The sequence below is a fragment of the Apteryx mantelli genome, chromosome 12, assembly GCF_036417845.1.
Source record: "Apteryx mantelli isolate bAptMan1 chromosome 12, bAptMan1.hap1, whole genome shotgun sequence".
Classification (NCBI taxonomy): Eukaryota; Metazoa; Chordata; class Aves; order Apterygiformes; family Apterygidae; genus Apteryx; species Apteryx mantelli.
In genome coordinates this window covers 8,336,803-8,360,056 of record NC_089989.1, presented here as the reverse complement: position 1 = coordinate 8,360,056, position 23,254 = coordinate 8,336,803, and the positions used below count along the sequence as shown (strand labels likewise).

The following is a 23,254-nucleotide window of genomic DNA, read 5'->3' as shown; positions in this document are numbered from 1 at the left end:
TCTTTTTTCCTAGTTTGATGGCAGCATTTTCCTAAGGTGGTGACTGCAGTTTTTCTTCAGCAATTACAGTTCCGAGTAGGTGAGGAAGAATCAGATTGCCAGGCAAATCTGGCAAATATAGGGAAATACGCTGAGTATCACAACCCCCCCTCCCCCCACACACACACCTAAGCCAAGCACTGGAAAAACAAGTATCAGTCTGGATTTTAGTCATTCTGCTAAGCAGGCAGACAAGAAGATAATAACATTGAAAATTGTACTGGAGAATGAATGGAAGAGAATAGGACATTAAACATGGCCAATGAGTCAACAAAAATTCTGACTACAGTGAGAAGACAGGTAAACAGAACATGGCACTCTAGCAAATATTTGTGGTACTGCTAAATAACTGTCTTGTATCACTGAAAATACAGAAATTGCCTATACTGTATTTCCTAACATCAGTCACGTTCATTAGCTCATCCCCCGACCTGCTCAGTATCTAGGCAGATTTAAATACAGATTGACTATCTGCCTTTATGCGAGTATCCCTGGCATTGTTCTAAGCAATCTGATGGTATTTAGATCTTTTGATCTGGTCTGTACTATCCCGAAAAGAAGGTTAAAAGAACTTAATTTGGCTGTGAGTTTTCATTATAACAAGTTCTCAGTAATGTCATGGAGCCAGCTAATTTTACTTTATAGATGTTTCCCAAGTCTCCAGATAATTTAATATTTTTATTACAGAGAACAGCTGTTTTGAGAACTTAAATAAGTTAATGATGAAATAGAATGGTTGCATGTGAACCTATTAAAAGGCTACATACATTTCTTTCTCTGGCTGGCTAACTCTAGCAGAGAGTTGATTGAAGAAAGCTGCTGAAACAGAACACAGTTCTTAATCAAAGAGAAGTTTGAGTGGATTTTTCCCTCTAGCATTTCCAGGCCAATCATTCTCAATTCAAGTTTTCATGATACCATAATTTTTTCTAGCTCATAAATTAAAAAGGTTTTCTGTTTTTTTTTTTTTTTTACTTTTTACCATAATATATGCAAATCTCCCATGAACTATTCTAGGGTGACTTCACTAATCTTGACATATTGCCATTTTGGATGTATTTATGAGATAAGGCCTCCTCCCTTGCAGATCATTAATCCTTCCATATTTTGAGAGCAGACTGCTTTAGCAGAAGAAATTAGTTCAATCTGCTTGAAAACTGGGGTTATCAGCATCCATCTTACAAACCACCTTGCCTATTTTACATCCTGAAGGAATGTGAGATGAGGAGCAGAGTAAATAATTGCTTCTTACTAACTTTAATAAAACTCCCCCCCCTTCATTTTTATGAGGTAATTTTCAAGTTTTACGAAGAAAAGGAAAAATAAAAATGGCTTCCCTTTTTATACCTCCAATGGAATAAAAAGCTTAAAAGAATGCAGAAGTCTGCTTGTTCTAGACTGTAGATTATCAACATTGTTTGATTTTCAAAGTAATTTATCTGAATTGGCACCAAAAATGACATCTGCCAAAACCACTTGAGATATGGTTTGTTTTTTTTATTTTATTTCTTAAAGACGTTCAGTGGAGTCACCGAGTACTTTATATTATATGTGTGTGTAAGTGCCTGACTGAATCATTTATCAATGCTCTGACCCTCTCAGGATCAAGCCCCTGGTATTTTTACTCCAAACTTTTGTCAGTATCTGTGACAACCAGGGAGACAGAGATGATATAATAAACTTGGAAGCCACGTTTAAGCCTTAGGTTACATTTTGAGGATATATATTATTAGTCTTAATAAAAAGAAGAAATAGGATCTGAAGAAGAAGCTACATTTCACAACACTGCTGGATCCTCAAAGCGTTCATCAGCAGCGTTTGTCAGACTTTCATTCAGTAAAAGATTTACTGCCCAGTTATGCTTTTCTTATTCCTGTAAGTAGAGGAATGCTCCTAATGAATTCAACAGGTCTGATCACATGAGTATATAAGCAAAGAGCAACGCAGTGGGACTCAGTCACACAGAGAACTTTTGGGGAGATGGGGAAGAACTGGAACACTCTGGTGAGCTTCCTTTCCTGCAGATGCTCTTTTGCATAAAAGTGACTAAAAACTTGTCCGATTTGCTTAAGAAACAAATGAGACACGATGTGTGTGACTCTGTAGACAACACTTAACAATCCTCCTAGCTCCCCAGTGAGGTACCTAATGAGCTGTAACTCTTTGTGACAGGAGGCTACAAACTCTTGGCTTACAGATGCGTTATTCTTGGTCACAAATAATTGTTCTTCTTATGCAGCCCTCTCTTCATCTGATGTTAGTTGGCTGTTAGGTCAAGAAAGATGCAGTCAATGCATAAATGCCAGTCTTGTCAAACCGATAACTCCATTCCCAGAGTAAGCCTTAATGCATGGCGTTTTCTGTGCTCATATCTGTATGCAATGGGATCTGAAGCATCAGAATCTGTAAGCTAACTCTTATCAAGGCTAATGTAATTTTAGGTCTGTGCATTGAGTACAACAGCAGCGTCTGGGGCAGTGATATCCTGTCACTGGGCAGCTAGGCCCACCATGCAGCACGTGTCTAGGAAGCCTTTACGGCAGAAAGTGTCATACTTGCTACTATTCTACATGGAAAGCAAAGCTGCACAGGAACTCATCCAAGTAATTCATAGGGTTACAACTGAGGGCTATTTATGAGTTAGGACCATTTCTGTTTAATTTTGGTTCTCGTAATGAAAGCTAGGAAGTAACTTTGTTCTGAGAAATGTGCTTTCAGAGGCATAGCCTCTTTGCAAGAGGCATAGCAAAGAGCCATAGTGCATTTTTATGAAGTGACTTGAAAGGTGTATGTTGGGGGGGGAAGTGATTCTTTTTTTATTTAAAGTTTAAAGAGTTTGTTGTATGAAATTAATTTTTAATTTTTGCTGGCATAATCCACTAGAAAGCTGGGGCAGCATAAGGTGTCCATTTCCTGGGGGGAAGAGTATAAAAACAGAGAAGTGTGATGCAGATTGCCAGGGCAGCCAGAGGAGGGAGGGAGGTGCACTGCTGTCACTGCTGGGACTGTCAAAGCTGCTGCCTGAAGCTTGAGGCACTAATTCAAGGGAGAGTAGCTGCAGAAACACTGGCTGCACAGCTTCTGTGACAGATTAATCTCTGTGGTATAGGAGGAATTAGCATGATTCAAATTATGCACAGACGTGCAGAAAACAGCTTTAAAAGGCAGCTGCATGTGTCAGATACTGTGCATGACATGACAAAATTAATTCCTTTAGCTTGGGCTACCTTTTTGTTACTGCTCGCTATGGCAGGGCTTGTAGTATGCTTTAATATATCAGCCACAAGGAAGGTATGAACTACAGTGGGGGTTGCTAAGTGACACCTACAATGTGTTGAAGCAACGGTTCCTCCTCGGAGCGATGGAAGGAAGCTCCCAGACACTGCAAAAGCATGTCCACTGGAGCGAATAGGCAGTGTCCAGATATGTGGCATTGCTCTTGTGCTTGTAATGAATTACTCCAAACACAGCAAATAAGGCAAGCTGGATAAAAAGGAGGATTTAATGAGAAACCAGGCAAAGTCTCCCAAGAATAAATGCCATCCATATAACTAAGGGCCCAGAACTGTAAAAGACCAGAGAACTAGCTACATTTCAGACATCAAAATTAACATATAATTACAAGCTTCCTTGTGGATAGATATATTTCAGCATTAATTTGAATGTATTCCTGCATTTCAAATAAAAGTGCCCCTTCCATAGAAACAGATTCTATACATTTTCTTCAGTATGAAGTTAATATATTCAAATTGCTCCATACAAGTCTTTCTACCATATATGAATAACAATACCTTCTATTATTCCTACTTTCTGTAAAATCAAAAATGTTCCTTAAAGTGTTCCAAATGAGTAGTAATCTGATCTGATTCAGTTTAGCTTGTGAATTCTTCTATGACTAGAGACATGTAAGTAGTCTAAGGTTCATATGACAGGTACATATATTCACTTGCTACTGTTAACCTATTGAAAAACTTTTGAAGATCTGTTTCAGTGGCAGACTTCTACATAATATACAACTTCTTATAATCTTAAGCAGAAGAAAATATTAGATATAGGCACAATTACAAAATAAAATGACATGAGTTCATCTAGCACAATCTAAGTGTTCTTACAGGTGAGGGCTCTATAAAATAATATTTTGTTTAATATATCTGTTTCACCATACATGAGTTCAGTTCTAATACTATCATTGTTCTTCACTTCTAAGCACTGTTCATTTTAAAAGCATAAACCTGCATGAATGCAATTAGTACGTCAAATTTTAAATACCCAAGCTTTAGCGATTTCAAGTCATCAGTCACACATAAAATGATACTTAATCCATTCTGTATGACTGGGGTTACTAAAAACAGCTTAATGTTAGAGGCAGGCACAAGATCTGCTTCTGTTTGTTGTTCTAAGCAGTCTTTTGTGCAGTCCAGCATATACACACACACAGTTTCCATTCAGATTTTGTGCCATCTGAAATAAATTTCCAACATGTGCTTTACCCTACAATCAGCAAGGAGTAGTTGATATTGATGCCACTAGTCAAGCAGAAAGTTGTCCAGATATTTTTTATTTAATGTCTAATTTTTAAATGAATGAATAGTTCTAGAGTACCTAAATATAAAGTGTGAATTACCATTCAGATTGGGAATAACCTATTTATATACACCTTCTTTTGTGGATAGTGTTTCCTTCCTAAGGCTTTTCTTCCTTCACTTAATAGCTGATTCTGCACCAGTTAAGAATATTTCTATATTCCTCTATTTTTTTTGGATTATTGATTTGGATTTGTTTGGTCCATCTTGTAAAGTTTTAAAGAGTAATGATAATAGAAAATATTTAAAAGATCAGGACATTGTCTCATTAAAAAAAAAAGTGAACTACTGATATACGTTAATGTAGAGGATAATTATTTGGAAAAATTAGCACTGGTGACTTTATGTCAGAGGAACAGATGGGGGAATTATGCTAAAGGCATCCATATTCCTATTTATAAGGGAATATGAGGGGATGAAACAAGCCACTCTGCATTCCATGTAAAAAAGGATTCCTACTCATCACCACATATAAATGCTGATGGATAATTAAGTAATTTGGGAGACAGACTATGCATACGGGAAGCAATTTTGGTATTTTATGACCCCTTCCACTGACCTCTGCAATTACTGTGCTGCTGGCTGGCATAGCAACATAAAATCTCTGTGAACATCTCCATTATTAAGTCTATTTCAATTCTAAATGACCATTCTTTTTTATCTGTTACACTGGGATGAAAAAAAGGTTGCCAAATTGTGGTATTCCCCCCAGTGCTATTAAGGAGAAAAAAAATCTGTAAACTTTATTAAATGATCAATTTATAAGCCACCTACAAGCTAATACAGTATAGAAAACAGAGCCAACTTATATTTGGCGAGAACAATTCATGTCAAACCAATCTAATTTCCTTCTTTGACAGGAAAAGTGGCTGAATGAATAAGGAGAAGCAGTAGATGTGACATTTTTATTGTAGTAACATTTTTATATATGGCATTCTTATAAATAATTATTATAAATCATAGGACTATATTAGAATACATGGATGGTGTCACCTTGAGTAAGAGCAAAATCAGTTGAAAAAAGAATTATTCTAAGGAATAGCTCAGGATCCCTCAGGATATATCAAGCAGAGGTCACCAGAATCTCTTCTGGGTCCAGTTCTCATCACGATGTTCATTTATACTTTCGACTTTTCTCTTTCAAAAGTTGACACAAAACTGGGAGGGAATGAGAGCATTTTGGAGGTTAGTCTCAAAATCGTCTTGAGAAACTGGAAAAGTGGTCCAAAATCAAAAAGCTGAGCTTCAGTAATATGAAGTGAAAAGTCCTACACCTAGGAAGATGAAATCAACTGCACCAGTGCAAAATGAAAATAATTGTCTGGGCAGCACTGTAGGAAAAATGGAGCCTGCAAAAATTCCTAAATTCTTCTGTATGCTAACATTGTGGATAATACCTTCTTGATATATTACTAAGTGATAAAGCACACAATTTCTTGGGTTATTCATTTACCTCTGAAATGAATTTAACGCATGCTTTTCAATAAGGAATTTCTCTAGACTTACCTTTAAAGTGTCTGAGCTGACTCATTAAGTTGACAGGGATTAAGAAAAAAGAGTATACTATACATTTCTAATGGTGGAGATAATAGGAGCCAAAACCTGGAAAAGGCATCCAGTGTCAGAAGAATACAGTGTACACCTTAAGACAGAAAGTATAAACTATTTGGTCTACTAGGTTGGTTTAGGAACCTGGTAATATGATATAGAAGTTTCAAATCCTGATACAGAAAATTGTACTCAGAAAAGTTTCACATTTAAATCATACAAACTTCATTTGGCAAATATTTACCACACATCTTGGTAGAAACATTTTGCATTAAATTTGCAAAAATGTGAATTTGTGGGCAGCAAAGGGAATTGTTGTTAGGTACCCTAATTCAGGAAAACATTTAATCACTTGCAGGTACTTAAATGCTTTCCTGAACAGGAACAAACTTTTACACATTGAAGTTGTTTCCTGAATTAGGGATTATAACTTAAGGTCATTGTTCTGACTCCAGTCCTAACTGATAGGAAGTTGGTGTAAGCTGAAGGTCTAGAAGTGGGACTTATATACTTAAAAACCTTTGAAAGTCTGAACCTAAAAGAACAAATCATTTTCTATTTTACTTTAGAAAAACAGAAGTGTGAACAGGAGGAGCATGTAAAACTCATAGACTGGTCTCATTCTTGGATATGATTTTCTCTGGAAGAAATTAGGCTTTCGCTGAAGTAAAATAGTGGCCACACAAAGCTAGTTAAACTGAATTCTCAGAAGACAGATCTGCAACCTTACAGGCTTTCTACAGTATACTTGATTCTCCACACATTTGTCTCTGCTCCAACATTAATTTTTGCCAAATCTGGATCCTGCTAACATGCTTACAATCTTTTTGTGGTACGGAAACACGTACTGTATTTACTTAAATAATGTAACAAGTAATATACTTGCCAATTGACTGTCTGAGAAACCTGCAGGATAGAGCAGCTGTTTTTCATCTCTACACTTTGGCCAAGTCCCTCATGACCTTTCCCTCAAAATATACTTTCTAGCACCTTACCCAAGCTACATCCATTGGTTTTGGACTTCTGTGCTACAGGAGAATATGATTCTTTATGAGCAGAAGTAGTTTCTGCTATCTGCAACACAAGTGAAGTGAGTGGGACTGCTGTACCTTTGTGACTTTTGGTCAAGCTGTGATGCCAATGGCTATATAGCATGGAGATATCCAAGCATATGTTGAACAAGCTATTTCATTACAGTAACAGAGCTCCGCATTGCTTAATTTACCTGTTTTTATGCTAGCTTGGGCATCTCTGTACTACATGGAGGCAGACAAAAGAGTGGAACATGACCATGTTCATGCAAGTCACACCATCACTAAATAGCTATCACCTGTTAAGTTGTTTAAGCCAAGACCAATTTTACATGGACAAGGAGCTGGAAATGCTTTATGGCTACCATAGAATCAAGACCCATTGAAGGGTCTCACATGTGGAACGTGGCCCGGTCCTGTAGCGAATGTCCTGTGTGGCTGAAAAAACGTTTAGTTCTCAAACTGTTAGTCAGGCACCATTCCTGAGCATTGCACTCACTTTAAATCACCATGTAATTTTAATATAAATATTATAGATGAGGGTTATATTACAAAGAACATATACGTCACATTTTTAACTCGCATTATCTGTGTTGTTATAGCCCATAAAAGTTCCTGCTCTGCAGCGCCTAGTTGACATTTCTTATAGATCCTTAATTAGCTGATCTCTGCCTGTTCAAGGGTGAATTTTTATGCTTCATCATACTTTGGTAAAGTAACTCTGCAAGTAATTCTGCAAGACAAGAACTGAGCTTAAGCCTTTGCTGCCCATGCCAGAGAGAATTCAATATACTCGATAAGTAGCAAGATCTGGCTCAGAAGTAAGAGTTGTAAATGACAGCTAGTTGTTTTGGATATTACATGTCCATGCCAGCATTTTTAAAATCCCATAGCATTTTTAAATAAATGCTTTTACCTTCTGCAACCACACAGATATTAACATACACAATGCTTATAGAAAGACACCGGATAAAGTGATTATTTTTAGAATTTCCTCACTTCATAAAATGGTACAATAGCTATGATGCCACAAATAACTCACTATGAATTCTTCATATAAGCAAACAGAGGAAGTATAAGTTTAGGAAGAGACAAGTTCAAAGTAGACAATATATTAAAATACTAGTTTTAATACAGTTAGGAAAAAATACATATAGATACTAGTTTTACTTTGGGACAGTAAAGATATAGACATTTCATTCCATGGGTGAATTTGAAACAAAAACTGCAAATTTGCCTAGTGCTTAATAACTACCAATGAGTTCAAGTTTTGTCCGAGAGATAAAAAGCAACAAAACCAGCAAATAATAAAGTTTGTGACCACCTTTCTTAGTTTTGAAAACATTTGTATTTATGCTATTACAAAGTGGTTTTGAGTTAGATGATGCATGTTTTATTTGAGACTCCTACTAAATTATTCTCTCTTCCTCAGTTTCCATATCTGTTAATAGGGTGGAAAGGCAGCAATATACCAGTGAGCTGCTGTCAGATGCAATGAATAAGAAGTGAAAATTATTGTACTTGATTTACACTATATATCTATTTTGAAGTACCTTTAAAATCAGATTATTAATAAAGTGAAATTACCTTTATGATAGTCTAAACAAAGCAAAACAAAACAAAACAAAACAAAACCCACTCAGGGAATGCCACAGTAACCCCCTTCTTGTTTTCTTTGGTTTAGAGATTTTATTTCATTTACCTCATGGGATGACTATGTAGTAGCTAAGAAGTTCTGAATATCTGTAAGTGGCTTTAATTATTTAGATTGATTCCTTTATGGAGTATAACATATTCCATCAGTGAAGAAGTGCTAAAAGTCACAGCAGACTTCTGCTGGCCAGAAGTTGGCCTTGTGTGGGTTTTCTCCAAATTGTATGTCAAATTGAACAGTTTTAATAAGAACTGGAGCATCAGCCATTTGGTTGCAGCTTTTTTTTTTTTTTTTTTTAAGTGTAACAACTAACAAGAAATAATAAACTTATTTTTACACTTTAAATAGTGAATATAAAGTGTGTGGGAAACAGATTATGAAGGACTAAGTAATTTCTTTTGAGGTTTTCTTGAAGTATTACTACTACATTAACTCCTATTAGAGTGAGTTTTGGGAATAACTTCATCTGTCTGTAGACCAGAATTCTTGCTTTGTCCTAACTTCTATTGGACTGGGCATCTGTGAGCAGAGTTCTGTTATGAATCCCTACCAAGAAAATTAGTAAGTAGCTCCTAACTTCCCTCTAGCCATATTTTAGAAGATGTATTTGGGGACATTTGTTAAGCTACAACCAGTGATTTTCAAGCTAACCTGCATTTAAATACTGTCATTTTATAGCCATGTTTTTGATGGACTCAAAACCTTTTTTGATGGACTTACCTATAATGCTGCAGTTCTGATTCTAGCTGCTGAATGTATATTTGCAAATGTGGCACTTCGTTAGCTTTCACTTCTAGCTCCTTCACTTTGCCCAGACTGTTCAGGACCGCATGTCTTGCTTCTTCAACCTTCTTCCTCATTTCTGCTTGTTCCCTCTTCAGGTTACGGTTGCAGTCTTCCAGGTTGACTAGAGCTTCCTGAGAGCTCTTCAGCTCTCTTTCCAATTCCTGATTGAACCTAATTGCTTCTTCAATTTGTCCATCCCTGGAGCTCCGGATGAGCTCCACTTCCTTCAGGACGCTTTGAAGGCACTTGGTCTGGGGGTGGTTCTGTGTTACCAGTCTCTTACTCCCTATAAAACAGGTCCCCTCTTCCTTATGGTTAGCATGGCTCTTCCGCAGTCCTACCTATAATGAACAGGAGCATAAAGCAGGGACAAATTAATGTATTTGAAAGCAAATAACATTTTAATCAAGACTGAAAATGGCTGGATTTTTCTTTTGTTTTTTAATCACATATAGTGGATCAGCAACTAATACGGAACTTACCTTTGCCAAATACAGAGACAATGAAACAAGTTCTGGATAAGTTTTTAAACAAATATCTATAAGTTTAATTTTAAAATGACTCATTAAAGTGGAAAATTAATCCCTTGCACAGATTTGTGTATAGCCTTAATGTCATTATTTTAGTCTGTTTCCGAAAGGCAAGTAATTTTGTGAAAGAAATATTTCAGATTCCTTTTTTAAGTCGTGGTTAACAGGAGTGAACATAGAGTTAGCAGCTGGTGGTGTTTTTGAGCTCAAATCTGGGTCTTTCTTCTGATTCTTTCTGCGGCCTTTGATTGGTGACTTCATGTTTGCCTCCGATTTTCCATTTGAAAACAGTAAGAGTATTTTTTATCTACCACACTGAATGTTGCGAAGATGGACAGCTAGTGCCAAATTCAAACGTCACACACAGAACAGAATTACGTGAATGTTAAGTACTAGTATTAAATCCAAGTTGATTAGACCCCTAGAACAACTGGCCAACTTAGCCTTTTAGTGCTTTGCCTGTTCTACGCTATTTCATGCCACAGTATTTTAACTGCTGTTAAACATATACTTGTTTCACTTGAGCCAATATAACAGAAACAGACCCCAAATTAATGGGGCTCTGCACAGGAGGCAGAGACTACTTGTCTGTCATTTGCAGAACTGGCTCTGACTCTGAACTCACAGGACCACATTCCCAGGAAAACACACTTCTAATCTTTCCGAGGTAAAACTCAAACATTTACGGCCCAGTAGTTGCACGTGCTTATGCAGGTAAGAGTCCAAAAGTTCTTACTTACTTACATTTTATGAAAAATGCTACGTAATTGATATACGACTGATTGCATGTGCAATAGGAAAAGTAGCGTTATACATTTGAGTTTGGTAAATTTTAGTCTTCTGTAATTTTAGGAGGATGATTTTTAGTGCATTACTTAAATGTATATAACGTCACGTTAGTAAAAATACCGCAAGAAAACATTTCTCCTTGAAGACTCTCTATAGTCAAACTATTTCTTAAAAAGCCAATAACGAAGAAGAAGTAACAACCGAGGTGCGTGTTATACTCCCTCCTTTTGGAAAGCACTCTGGATGCAGATGTTTTATTAACACTTGATGCTTTGAAAGCAGTTTTCTTTTTTTTTTTTAACCACAGTATCTTCATCTGCAAATTATATTCTAACCAACGGTAACGTGAGCTCTCGCCAGCAAAAGCAGGGAGCTGTGAGCCCCGGCAGGGAACGGAGGGGAGAGCGGCAGCGCCGGCGGGACGAAGCCCGGGCGGCGCCGCGCGGCCGGACCCACCTGCAGCGCGAGGCAGCGGGCGTCGCTGCTCTGCAGGGCGGCCCGCATGTCCTCCACCAGCTCCCGCAGGCTGCCGTTCTCCTCCTCCAGCTTGGCGATGCGGTCCTCGGCCTGCTCCAGCGCCACCACCTCCTCGTAGCACTCGCGCGAGCAGGGCCCGGCCGCCCGCCGCCCCGCCGCCTGCCCGCCGCGCTCGGCGCCGGCGCCGGGACCGGGGCCGGGGCCGGGGCCGGGGCCGGGGCCGGGGCGCGGGCGGCGGCGCCGCAGCGGGCTGCGCAGGCGGATCTGTGTCTCGATGTGCTCGCTCTCGGCGCCCAGCGGCAGGCGCGGCACGGCGCGGCGCGGCGCGGCGCGGCCCGCCTGGGTGCTGAAGTAGCCGCAGAGGCGCGCGTGGAACTGGCGGAAGGTGAGCTCGGCCGAGAGCCCCTCGCACAGCCCCGCGCACTCCTCCGGGTCGGCCGCCGCCGCCGCCTCCAGCCCCAGCACCTGGCACAGCGTGCGGAAGTCCTCGCCGGGGATCCTGCCCTCGCCGGCGCAGTCCAGGTGGTGGAAGATCTCCTGCAGGTACTGGTCCAGCCCGGTGGCCAGCACCACGATCTCGTTCTCCACGCCGCGGTCCAGCCCGTAGTGGTAGGCCAGGGCGCTCACCAGCCACTGGGTGCGGCGGGCCGGCCGGCGGTAGGGGTCCCAGCCCTCGGGCGGCTCCATCGCGCCCGCCCGCCACCGCCGACCATGCTTCCCCCGCCGCCGCCGCCGCCGCCGCGCCCGCTCCCTCCCTCCTTCCCTCCCTCCGCCCCGTGCGCGCGGGGAGGCCCCTGCGGCGGGGCGGGGCGGGGCGGGACGGGGGCCCGGGGGGGGCTCGGCGGGGGCGGGGGCCGCCCCGCCCCGCCCCGCCCCGCCCCGCCCCGCCCCGCGGGCTCGCCTCAGAGGCGGCCGTTGGGCTCGCGGCGGCGACCGTTGGGCTCGCGGCGGCCGCCTGCAGCCGCTCCCTGCTAGCCCAGCCTCCCTCCCCGCGGTGTCCCGTCCGCGCTGATCTTAAGGTTATTTTTCCCCCCCTCTCTTCTTCCTAACGGGACCGTCGATGTCCGGGTGCCGTCACGCCGTCGGCTCTCCCCTAGCTCGTAGCCGTTGGCTCCGCGTCGGGGTGGGGGTTAACGGGAGCGGGGTGAAAACGGCGGGGAGCCGGCAGCCCTCCGGCAGCCCCGGTCTTCCCAGGCTCTGCTCCCGCCAGCACGGGGGGCTGGCGGGGAGGGTCTGCGGGCGAGCGAGCCTGGGTGTGCGCTGCTGGCGATGCCTGAGGCAGAGCCCCCTTGGAACTGTCCCCCTTGAGCCCCTTCCCGTTATGCCCGTTGGTTTGAATGACTTAACCTTTCCAAAGTAGTAGTATTTGCTCCTTTATGGGGTAGGACCGCTTTAAAAATGAAGTGCCATTAAAAGGGAGTACCAGCCTTAACTAATTCCTTCTGTTCAAATGGTTAAAATCTTGACTGTAAACACCAGTCAGCTTTCTTGCATTAGCAGCACCACTGATTTCGGTGGGATCCTGTGAGCAGGATCTGACCAATATCTGCCAAATGGAGTTACGTACACTCAGAGAGCAGCCAGCAGGGATGAGCCAGGAGCCACAGGTGACCATGGCACAAGCAGTGCCCAAGGTCTGAATAGGTAGATTTGGAGTGCTAATAACAGGGTCCATAAACAGCCCCAGACCAGGTGAGGTGGTGAACTGGGTCCAGGACCCATCCAAGAAGTCCATGCAAGAGCAGTGGGAGGTAGGGCCAAAAACAGTACTGGAAACAGGCTACAGTATAAATCCAAGGCCCATCTAAGAGGCAGGGCCAGAGACAGGACTGAGGTCAAGGCTACAGTGTCGGTTCAAAGTCCATTGGGTAGGCAGGGCTAGGACTGGGGCAGGTACACCAACAGCATAGCCCAGGTAAGGGCAGCGTGCCCAGGCCTGGGCTCAGATCGGGTGCCTGAGCAGGGGGTGTTGAGCAGGGGCTGGTCAGGGAGTGAAGGTCTGCTGGTACCCTGAGGGCCCCAACACTGTCTTTACCTCCCGTCGTTGAGTGGGAACAATGACTTAATTCCATCTGCTGTGCATCGTCAAGAAAAAACATCCTTTAGAATAAAGAAGTTTGATGACCTTCTGCTTTACTAAAAATCAGATTTCTGATTATTCAGAGGGCAGACTGGCAACATACAATGTTGCTCTGCTGAACATTTCCTTCTGGCTTTTACGGTATGAGACCTGGAGTTCCCCCAGGGTACTCAGTACTCCAGAGGATCAGGCTCCTTATTCTCAAGGGATGAGTTTTATCCACCAATGATTCTATGGACTTCTTACCCAAAATAGTAGTATGTTTTGTAGTTTTACAGCCATTAGGAACTATTAAAATCCCTTGTCCAGTTGAGGGACCTATTGCTTCTGTTTTGTTGAAGTATTCTTGTACCTTTAAAGAGCATTTCTCTCATTTTCCTCGTTTGTAATATTTGAATTGATAAATAATTTGTAACTCATACTTTTGATTGATCTGAGTGACTGGATGAACTGATAGTATTTTTCCATGCTTAACATATATATAAAAATGCTTTGTTTTCTATCATAACTATGCAAACATATAAAACTTTAGGTTTTCTTAGTCTGCTAATATTATTATTGCATGAATTCATTTAAGGTCTACAATATGTCCCTATAATGCAGTATTAGTGAGAAAGCGATAGAAGAGACAAGCCATAAACCTTGAGTGTTTTTAGCAGATATGTAAATCCACATCTGTTATCTACACACATCAGCTGGACCGATCCCAAACAAGAACTAAAGCATAAAGGTCCTGGAGTTAGACAATGGACCAATTTAAACTTGGTTTGGTCTAGCTATTTTCAATTGTAAAAAAAAATTCTCAAGTGGAAATAATTGATTTAAAGACTGACAGAATCCTTACCAGGCTGTAAACATGTCAGCATAAATTTTACATTAGCACCTATGCTTTCCAGTTAGGTTTCCTGGTGTTATCTCAGGCTAGAATGGAGGCACTGTTAACAGTGCTGGGGAACATTTGGGCCTTTGTTGAATTCCCCATTGCCCATCTGCTGTTCTTCAGTTTTAAAAGAATGAAGGGCATAAATAGCATGACAAATCTTTGGCTTTCTGCTTTATCACTGTAACAGGGAAATGAGTAGGTCAGAATGATGTCAGTTCAAGCTCACCTGAGTTTCACCTCTGAAAGAAAACAAAACCTCCCAAACCTTTGGCCATTGTATTTTGTATCTCTGACTGCTAGACAGTTTGCCTTTGCATCAAGTTTTCAAACAAACACTCCCCCCCCCCCAAACAATACTTCTAAATGCTAGACATTTGCAAAAACAGTTGGACCAGAAAAATCTTAAATCCCATTTCAGCCTTTGTGTGAGAAGGGGTTTGGATTTCCTTTTGTAACATGTTTTTTTAAAAACTGAAACATGAATTCCTACACACTTTTTCTACAGTTCAGTGCTATCAGTATCAGTGACACAGAGGCGCCTGTAATAGTTTAATAATCGCTGGTGTATCTACCCCGGACTAAGATTTTACCCCTAACGGTCAAGATTTTTGTGTTCATTGACATATTCTCTAAACTTTCTCAGAGAGATGGCAACATATTGTTAAGTATTTAAGGTCCTTTTCTTTACCAAGTTGTTAGCAGTCCTGGTAGTACACAGGAGCTTCTACTGGAGCTTGAAAGTATGTTGAAAGAGTCCTAACTATATATAAAAGCAGATAGGAAAGCATCATTTGAATAGAATGACTGTTTCTACAGTGTTGTGATTATAATTGGAAATCAGAAGTATTTAAAAATATTGCCTTTTGAAAATAACTACCTGGAGATTTTTATTTTAAGTTTTCAGGTATCATCATCTGACTTCAGTTTGTTTGCCAACATCGACAGAATACGGATTGAAACTGTATTAGGTAGGAGTGGAATTAATAAGGACATACACAGTAACATTGTTTATAGGAAAAAAAATGGTTTGGTCTTAAATTAACTTTACTCATATTTTATTTCACAGTTCATATATGTTACAGGACCAAGGATCAGCAGAGATTGCTTTCATGTCTCAAGTGCCAGGATATCAATAGTCCAGTCTTATTTGGGTAGTGGGTTGTCATTCATTAGTGCTATACAGAGCCAAATAGAACTGTTAGGCTGTGGAAAATGCTTATCTTGCAGGAAGGATCACTTCTTTACTGTAAAATATACTTTATTCCTTCTAAACTTTCTATTATTGGAGAGAAAAGTGAAAATGTAATGCTAAGTACTTAAAATATGTTTTCCAAATCGTTTTCAACAAAGTCATACTGTGATGTTATAGGTAATTTTTAAATTGAAGTTTGGTTTTCACAGAAGATTTCACAGAGATGAGTTAAAATAATTCTTGTGGTGCAGTGTTGTTATTGGCATAATTTTAAAGTTACTTGCAACTCCAAAAATGTTGGGTGTGCTCTTGTTTGTTAGGTCCAGCATAGTTAGGGACCGTTCTGTGTATACAGTAAGACAAAAAAGGAAAAATGTAATTGAGCATTCCTATCTGTCATGCAGTTTTACTCCTGCTTGCAGCTTTTTCTCATTTAATACTTACCTTGAAATATTACTCTTTTTCACTGCTATTTCTGTATTTTGAACATATTTGACATGTATGAGAACAATCTCCTGCTCTGTGGAGATAGCACATTGTTGTATAGGTAATATGCAAAAGGAGAATGAGATAATGAATGTGATAGCAGGGTGAAGCTAATTGTGTACCTAATTAATTCTCTGATTTCATATTTTATTCTTCCATCCACTCGGTAGAAAATTCTGGTGGAGTAGCTCAGGGAACATGTTATGCACTATTTGGCAGTATAAATAAAGAATTATGGATGTAGATCAGAATGAGCAAGTAGGGCTGTGGGGCACTTGGTGAAGACAAGGCACTTAAATTTGATCTGTCCTTTAAGGATTTATTGCTTACAGATTGTTTAAAAAAATTGATAATATATATTGTTTAAGAACTACCACTACCATTAAAGATTCCAAAATATTTTCTAGCAATGAATGGGTAGAGAGGAAGGAATATGAACTGTAAGAACAGAGATAACACTGTATTTGGTATATCACATCACAGGAATGACAGGGAAACCAGCTATAGCATTTCAGCAGCATACAGCTTTCCAGAACTTCAGACCCTCTGCCACTGGGAAGCACCTTGCTTATTAGTTGGTCAGTCAGTGGTTATTTATTTTTAAAAAATGTTTTTTTGAAGAATAGCTTTAATCTCTGTTTTTTGGGGGTATCACTGTGGGTATGGCAGTGAAGAGAACCCCAGTAAATTTACTGACATGTATTGTGAGAATGTAAAATTTGTGGCAGGGAGGGGAAATCTGTCCTCTTGGTAGTCACACTCAGGTGTTGGCATGAAAGAGAATTTAAAAACAGTCCTTTTCTAAATTGCTTTATTATAGATTCATCTGGGAATTAGTTGAAGCTTGAAATTCAATTGTAATAAACTTTATGCTTTGATGTTATTTAACTCCTTCTAAAGTATAATCCAGTATTCATGGCTGACAACATGAGGTCTTGTTTCTTTTCCCCAGAATAAAATGTGGGAATATTCCAAACATTCATCTATAACTACCTTCACACTTGCCATGCAGTTTTTCACAGAATCATACATCTTGCCTGCCCATCCTTTCTCAAAGCTCAGGTCTACTGTTTGGCCTTTGGATGACAGGCATCAGCCATGTTGTAATATTCCTGAGCAAACCTCAGCAAACCTTAATTAAAATGAATGGCTTGAAGGTTTAACCGGCGTTCTCTGTACAGTCATTTTTATGTAACTGCAAGTTGTGGTTACATGTGCATCTAATATGGGTTGTAAATCCCTTGAAGTGAAGATTAATTCTTTTTCTTTATATACAGCCCTGGAGTATGCCCTCAATGCTCCACAAAGACTCCAGTAACTATTGTCGTACTGGAAACATTTCATATGCATATGCCTCTCAATAGAATCATTTTATTCTCCAGAGAAATAGTAGAAGGTTTATCTCCTTCTATAATTTATCCTACCTTAGCTTCTGAAAATCTGAAAGCTGCCACATTTTGAAATGATAGCAAAGATGAAATGTTAATCTAGGAGGCATAAATCTCAAACTTGAAATTTCAGTCTGAAAACATAAGACAGTAACTTTGACAAGCAGTGCCTTACTAAAGTGGCAGGTGCTTTAAGAATGTGAGTAATCATGTTAGAGATACTACTCACGTCCCAGCGCTTCAGATATCTGAAAGGACATATCTTAAATTTTACGAATGTATACTAGCATATACAAATATGCTGGACCTTATAAGACATTTTAGATGTACACATCCTATGAGTATGTAGGCAATTCTGATAAACTGTGCAAAAAGCTATGAAGATGTTTTCTTGGTTTAGCTACACAGAGACCATATTAGACAGACTCAGAAAAGAGTTTCAGTAACTAATTTATGGAACTTTGGTAAGCATTTGAATGTAAAGAAAATGTATATATTACAAATGGACTGTCTGGAGAATGTTTTGCTGTGGAGCCAGTGGGAACCTACTGAAATTAAAAAAAGATCTTACCTCACTGCATTTGGTTTGTATCTGGAGGGAGAGAGATTACTAAATACATGGTGGTCTTTCTCTTGAAGGAATGTAATCCATTTTAAGGGAAGAAACGGTGTTATGTAGTCTGCAGAGGAAACAGCTGCACTTATCTGAATAACAGGTGTTTTATTTTACGTTTCTTAGCTATTCAGAATCTGGAGCAATTTTAAGGCTCTTCTACAGCCATTAGAGAAAGAGAAGTGACTTTTATTTAGTGGTGCTTATGGGGTAAATGTTGCTCTTCTATGAGCAAATTTGGGGGTCAACTGAGGGGAAAAACTGCAGATTTGCTGTAGTATAAGTGAGACCAGAATTTGGCTTGTAGTTCTTCAGTCAATGATATTACCACTGGCTTTCTGTTTCACTACCTGGTAAGTTATTCAGTAGTTCTTTTATAGGTTGCAGAGATGTTACTTGAGCCTCTGTTACAAGTTTTTTGACTTCTGTTAAGAGTATGTTATCTAAATTACTTCAGAGGGGTGTTTCCTTTCTAAAATGTTGATGCTGTCTTAATTTCTCCTGTAAATCAGACTGTAGATTCTTGAGATAAGCATGTATTATTTAGATTTATCCTTTTTAGATCATCTTTACTCCTGAGTATCCCTAAATATTACCAGAAATTTCAAAGTCTGTGTTTTATAGGTGAGGAGATAGAGATACAGCAACAGTAAGGAGCAGATGCCAACAGCACTATGGCTCCTCAACTTTAGTGTTGTAACACCCATTTTGTATCTTTCTAGCCCTTTTGGTGAAATCCAGAACCTGGAATCACTAGCAAATCAGGATCAGTTAATTTATGGAGAAAGCTGGGCATCTTAGAATGCCCCCCAAATGGCATGCTGAATAGGGCGCTGCATAGAGTTAGACAATACAAAAGATTTAGGTGCACCTTATTCTGTGTTATTCTGAAGTTTTATGCACCTTACTGAGGATTCGCAGCCTGCAGCCTTTACCTGAGTGGAATAGCTTCTGGCTTGGTGAGGAGGAATAGCTTCTGGCAGCCCAGTCAGCTGGGTATCCAGCAGATGTATCTACAGCACATTTCCTCTGAAGGCTGAAATGGAAGAATGGCATCTAGGATTGGGGTCTTGGAGCTAGCTTAGGTACAAAAGGAGCATGGAATTGTTGAGCCATTTTAAGATTTGGATCCTTCTAGGCTTTATGTGCTTTTCAGTTTCAGTATGAAAAATCCAGATTCTTGCTGGGTTACATTTTTTGGATGTAAAGTTCTCTTTGGGTTTGTGCAGAAGAGATTTACAAAAACTCATGCTATAGGTAGCAGGTATGGGAAGAGCATACAGGAATTTGTGTATTTGATCTTTCACAGAATACTCCCTAAAATGTTGAAGCCTTTATCTGGCAGGAAAGTGTTTCACTATAATCATGTTTTATTCCATTGACATTTTAATTTCCACTCTGCTTTTTACTCAGATTATTGAGATGTCAGCCAGAGTTCCTAATGATCAGTTGTGATCCATGTTCATGTGGGAAAACATAGAGAATAGAAATCTGAGAAATGAATATCCCCATCCTTTTTCATCCTGATTGTGTGAAATATTGTCTAACTAAGCACCCGGATTAAAGTAGGTTTAAATACTGAGTTGTTCATATCAAAAATAGGATGTGTGGCCTGTGCAAGAAGACAAAACATTTACTTATGATTTGGTTTATAATTGCTGAACTAATCCTGTAATAGTTTCACTGTTGTCTAGGGAGCAGGGAAATTGATATGTAAGTTGTGAATGTAAGGACTGTTATTTATTTTTTAGGCATGCTGAGTTTCTGAAAAGGGAGTTAGTGAAGAGTAACTAATGTGCATAAATTCACACTATGGTTTACTGCCCAATGATTCGATGTGTAGATAATCCTGTGCTACTGTCTCTGAAAAACGTATGTCCATTTATTTCTGTCCAGTTTATTCTTATTTCTGCTGAGTCATTTGGATGGTGATGCTCTTAAAATTACTAAAAAGTGAACGTGCTTATATATTTTGGTGATTTGTTAGTTGTGTGCATAATTACATATTACTGATTATTCTTTCATAGGCATTAAACATTTGTAGATAATCCTTTTCTCATTCTTCTGCCCACTGTACCATAAATATCATCTGTGTTCAAGACAACAAATTTGTCCAGAGAAAAATATATTGTAAACGTTTGAAAGGGAATAAGACTGCAAATATTTTTTTTATTCTTAGATTATCCGTGCAGTACTTCTAAATTTTCAGATGCAAGCGCTCCATAAAAGTACAGATGTAGTGTAGCATACTGATTTTGATGTACTGATTTTGCGTGGCGCGAGTGGAGCGCAGCCGGCCGGCCTGCGCAGGTGCCAGAGCGGTCACGGGTGGGCCAGGGCATGGGCCGGGGCCTGGGCTGGGCAGGGCCCACTGGGCGCAAGCACGCTCCTGCAGCGCATTGCTTCGGCTTTGTTTTAATTTAAGTGGGTGGCTACCCCGTTGGTAAGGTATGATGTACTTTATATCATTCCTGGATAGAATGTAATAAAAATATTTTAAAATGTAAGTATGTTGTAAAAGTGTTGGCAGTGAAAGCCCACAGTATTTTAGGAATCAGCGCTGAAACATTCAGATATTCAAGTAGCCTGTTTTCTCTTAAAGTTTTAAAGACAAACATGCAAAATGCAAAGCTGCTGGAAGTCAAACTCCAGCTTTTGAAACCTGTGGCATCTTCTGGGTGCCACTGCTTACTCCGTTTTGGTGCAGCTTTATGCATAAAGGTATGAATCAGGGAAGAGCAGAAAAACCGCAGTTGTGAAAAAACTTCGTGTATGTAACCCAGTAGCTCCAAAGCCCTGATGATCAGCTGACTTCCTTAACCACAAATAGCAACTACAGTGTCTGTTTTTAGAGAGCACGCGTGTACGTATACCTGAGCGATTGCACCGCGGCCGCCGCGCCACATGGCGGCCCGCCAGGTGCCGCCGCGCCGAGCGCTCCGCCCATCCGCGGATCCCTGCGCGGGCGTCCCGGAGCCTGGCGCGGGGAGGGGGGAGACTCTTTGGCGCGCGGAGGGACACCGTTCCGAGGAGGTGGCGCGGCAGGACGCGGCTCCCGGGGAGCGAGGCCAGGGCGGGGGCGGCGCTGCGGCGGGGCCGGCTGCGGGGCGGGGGAGGACGCTCCCGGAGACGAGCCGTGCCGCGAACTAGGCTTTGGTCTCCCCGGTGGCGCCTCCGAGCAGCTCGGTGAGCGGCTCCGTCCGCGGAGGCTGCGGGCGAGGCGCAGCTGCCATTCGCAGCAGGTGCGCAAGGGGCGGTTTTATCGTCACCTGCTGCTTTAACGCGTATACTGCACTTTCCAGCACCTGTGGTTCTGCGGGTGCCCCACGTGCGTCCTGAAAATAATGCTTTTTTCCAAAACTCAGCTTTCCTCTGCGGCCAGGAAAGAAACTGGTAGTTGATAGCCTCAGAAGATATTAGCATTTTCACTTTTTTGAGCTTTGTGGGTTTTTTTTTGCCGAGTGTATTGACATACTGTTGCCTTGCCCTTGTTGCTTGGAGACCTTTGTGTGAACTGTCCCAGCCTCCAAATTTAATCTCTTGGGTATATGTGTTAAACAGTTTGAAAGCATCTGGAAGTGGGAATATTTGTGCCTCCTAATATTGCTTTGGCTCTGGTAAGTATTTTTATTTGTTCTGGACAGCAGCACTAAAATAAGCTGTTTTTCCTCTTTTGTAGTCTTACAATCAGTTGTCTGGTGATTGTACATCAAGATGGCAAGGCAAGAGCATGGGACTTCAGAGGCAGTGGATGAAGAAGAGATGACAGGCTTGGACACAATCTGCTCTAAAAACACTTTTGAAACTGAAAGCCTAGAGGTACTTGAGGATGGTGGTCATCTGACCCCAGAAAGTGAAAGCAGCAGGCCCTACCTGTCTGAAAAAGACTCAGTGGAACTTGCTGCCTCACATACTGTCACCTGCACATTCACAGTCTCACTAGCTGTCCCTTTAGTGGTTCCAAGTAAGTATCTGACACAGGTTTTCCTAAGAATCCTTTTTTCATTATTTCATAAAGTAATTGTGGGACAGGGTCTTGGGTCTTTTGAGAAGATAATGTTAGAAAAGATGTTATTTGGTTTGAATTTTCCTGGGTAGAACACTCAGGAAAATGGCAGTGGGACATGGGAGCCTTTTATCATTGGATGATTGTCACTGGTGACTGAAAACCTTTCCTGACCTCTGGCTCCTCAGTAGTCACAGTTATTCAAGTTGCTGATTTTAGCTGTTGCTTATTAATAAGTCACTGCCTAATAATCAAAAGAGATTTTTTTTTTTTGCAGATATTCTCAATTTGCCTAATTATGATTTTGGGTAGTCTAAAGGTAGTATTACCATTTTGGGTGAAGGCAGCAGCTGTTCAACAGATGTGGTATGATTCTTCTGTGGCACAGAGGTGTTTTGGCATAGCAGGAATGGGCATATTCAGGCTTTCCCCAAGTGGTGTGGAACTTTGTGCAAGTTATCTGGGTAATAGGATGTACATGTCTTGGGAGTTACAGGAACTGAAAGAAGACATGCTGCAGGAAGAGAGAATGAGGGGAGTTCCAGAAACTTAATAGACCATTATTGCAGTTAAACTTGAGTAAAAACAGCAGACTTGGGCGCTGGGATAAGAGTTTCACATTCAGCAGTCGTTAATTTCAATCAGTTATTTTTCTGCTGTCATGATGTAACTCTTGTTACAATTTGAGCATTGCAGAAAGCATTTTTTTCTCCTGAAAGTGTCATCTTTGATAGCATTTGGCACTTCCAAATAATTCTAATATTCTCACTAGGGCACAAGCAGAAGACATCCGATGTAGCTGAAGTGCAAAGAAATAGCATTCAAGGTGACAAATATGCAGCTATTCCAAGAATGCGACGTTACTATCACATTGAGTATTTTCTTCTACCAGATGATACTGTACCCAGAAAACTGGATTTGGTATTGTTTGGGATGATTGCGAAGCTATTTGCAGAATCTGATTCCAAGGTAAAAAAAAAAATCATAAAACTGAGTAATCCAGAATGTCGTATGTGGAGAATGCTTTCAAAGGTGGAGTGTTGTAGTTATATATTATTTTAACTACTGCTTAGATGTTATCCGCACATGCAGGTATGGAAATAAATATCGAAAACAGAACTTGACTCTGCTAGTCTAGATCAGCAGTAACTTCTTATATTTGTAGTAAG

The 23,254-nt window shown here is 40.7% G+C and overlaps 1 protein-coding gene across 3 annotated transcripts in view; it reads right to left on the bottom strand.

Moving 5' to 3' along the window:
• EFCC1 (EF-hand and coiled-coil domain containing 1) overlaps nucleotides 1–12,158 on the bottom strand; it is a 58,642-nt gene extending 46,484 nt beyond the window's left edge. For all 3 annotated transcript variants that reach the window (XM_067303832.1, XM_067303833.1, XM_067303834.1), the window contains exons 1-2: nucleotides 11,417–12,158; nucleotides 9,576–9,982 (exon numbers count right to left, since the gene is read on the bottom strand). In XM_067303832.1, coding sequence (XP_067159933.1) covers nucleotides 9,576–9,982; nucleotides 11,417–12,124 — 1,115 coding nt within the window. In that variant the 5' untranslated portion in view covers nucleotides 12,125–12,158. The remainder of the gene's footprint in view (nucleotides 1–9,575; nucleotides 9,983–11,416) is intronic.
• Nucleotides 12,159–23,254: the final 11,096 nt, after the last annotated feature.